General features: G+C 38.4%; 1 protein-coding gene across 1 annotated transcript; it reads right to left on the reverse strand.

Moving 5' to 3' along the window:
• Window positions 1-208: 208 nt before the first annotated feature.
• Window positions 209-1,299, reverse strand: LOC112504397 (wall-associated receptor kinase-like 8; the record flags this gene model as incomplete). The annotated part of the gene is made up of 2 exons (XM_025108339.1): window positions 465-1,299; window positions 209-370 (listed from the first exon to the last, which is right to left on the reverse strand). Coding segments are annotated over exons 1-2 (997 nt in total), but the record flags the coding sequence as incomplete, so codon positions are not given.
• Between the last annotated feature and the right edge of the window lie 355 nt (window positions 1,300-1,654).

Here is a 1,654-nt window from a genome sequence, read left to right on the forward strand (position 1 = left end):
ACAGTGTTTTTGCTGTGAAGGTTCGGATTCTTTTTACCTTCACAGTGTTTTCGCTGTGAAGTTTCAAGTGTAAAAAGGTGGTCTCACGGGTCTCACGAAAACAGACTGGTCTCACGTGAACCCAACCCTATATATATATATATATATATATATATATATTTGTGTGTGTATGTGTGGGTGTGATTTGAGCAGAGAGAATAGGCATTACCTAGAATAACAGCCAGGGGATGGGATTTTCTTTCACTGTTTAGGTGACGAGGATCACCAAAGGGATCCATAATACAATTTAGCTTATAGCCGTAAGCTAAAGTCTCTTCTCCGTAGTCACAGTAACCTCCACTAGCGATACACCTTGTACATTCTTCCTTTACTAAAATATATCATATCACAGAAATTATCAACAACAAAAAAACCAACACACCACTACTTACTCAACAAAAAACAAGCTACATAAATTTACGTACCATTGCATCCAAATGGTAAATAAGGGTTTCCTTCATAATTACGGTACTTGTAGCATATTCGAGAATCCACTGAAGTACCATTCCCCAAATCCACGGGAGAGCTTATACGGTCCCCTCCCGGATCACAACAAGATGATTGATGCAAATCATCACTGTCTGTTAGCATCCATAGAAGTGACAGGGGGACAGAGCAATTGTCTGAAGCAATAGATTGGCCTAAGAAGCTTCCTTCAACATATGAATTCTCATCCACCAAGAAGGCAGACCCACATGCACCCTCTCCACCCAACCCCGTTAGATTCATGCTGTATGACTTGAGATGATGAGGAAGTGTGGCTGTGCAACACTTGATGCCGTAACAATTGTTGCCTTCGCTAACAGTGTCGTTGCGACAAGAATTTGAACATCCAGCGACCACACTCCCCTTATCGTCCGAGATGAATGCATTGGCACACCCCTCGACAACAAATTTTTTTTGTGATTTGGAAATCAGGAAGGGGCTACTACCAAGAATGATGCTTGAGATATGGCTCCTGTTCAGGAGTTGGTTCTGGCAATCATAGATAGTTGGCACATAAAGAGTGACTGTTTGATTTTCCAAGTTTACAGCAAGGACTTCCAGGTGGTTGAGTGCAGGAAGATACGGTGTGGAGGAGTTGCAATCGACAACGAACCATTCATTGATGGAACATTTTGCTCCAATTCCAAAAGGGTATGGAATCGTTACGTTCCCACACGTATCTTCGCATCCCGCCTTGGAGTAATTCATAGCTAATGTTGATGTTGTTATTAATGAAAGCATGATAAGTGAATGATAAATTTGAAACAACTTCATTTTGGCTAAGAACAACGATTAATACCAGAGAATATAGGAAGGGATTTGTGTTTATAACGGTGAATATGATTGAAGGAAGCTACAAAGAAATATATATACCATAATATATATAGAAAGTTCGTTCCATTCTCTTTGAAGGTCTTGTTATACCTAAAGTTTTGGATTACATTGCAAAACAAGGTAACAAAATATAGAGTTTGGTTCAAATACTAATCAAGATTTTTGTGTTAACTTTGTTAATCAATCTTGGCCATTGATTCTTTACAATAAAGGGTTGTGATTAATCATGATAAAAAATTAAATTTTTAAAATTACAATTTCAAAACATATGTGAACAAAGGGGAAAAGGGTATTT

Source organism: Cynara cardunculus, unplaced genomic scaffold, assembly GCF_001531365.2.
Source record: "Cynara cardunculus var. scolymus isolate 2C unplaced genomic scaffold, CcrdV1 Un_Scaffold_5479, whole genome shotgun sequence".
Classification (NCBI taxonomy): Eukaryota; Viridiplantae; Streptophyta; class Magnoliopsida; order Asterales; family Asteraceae; genus Cynara; species Cynara cardunculus.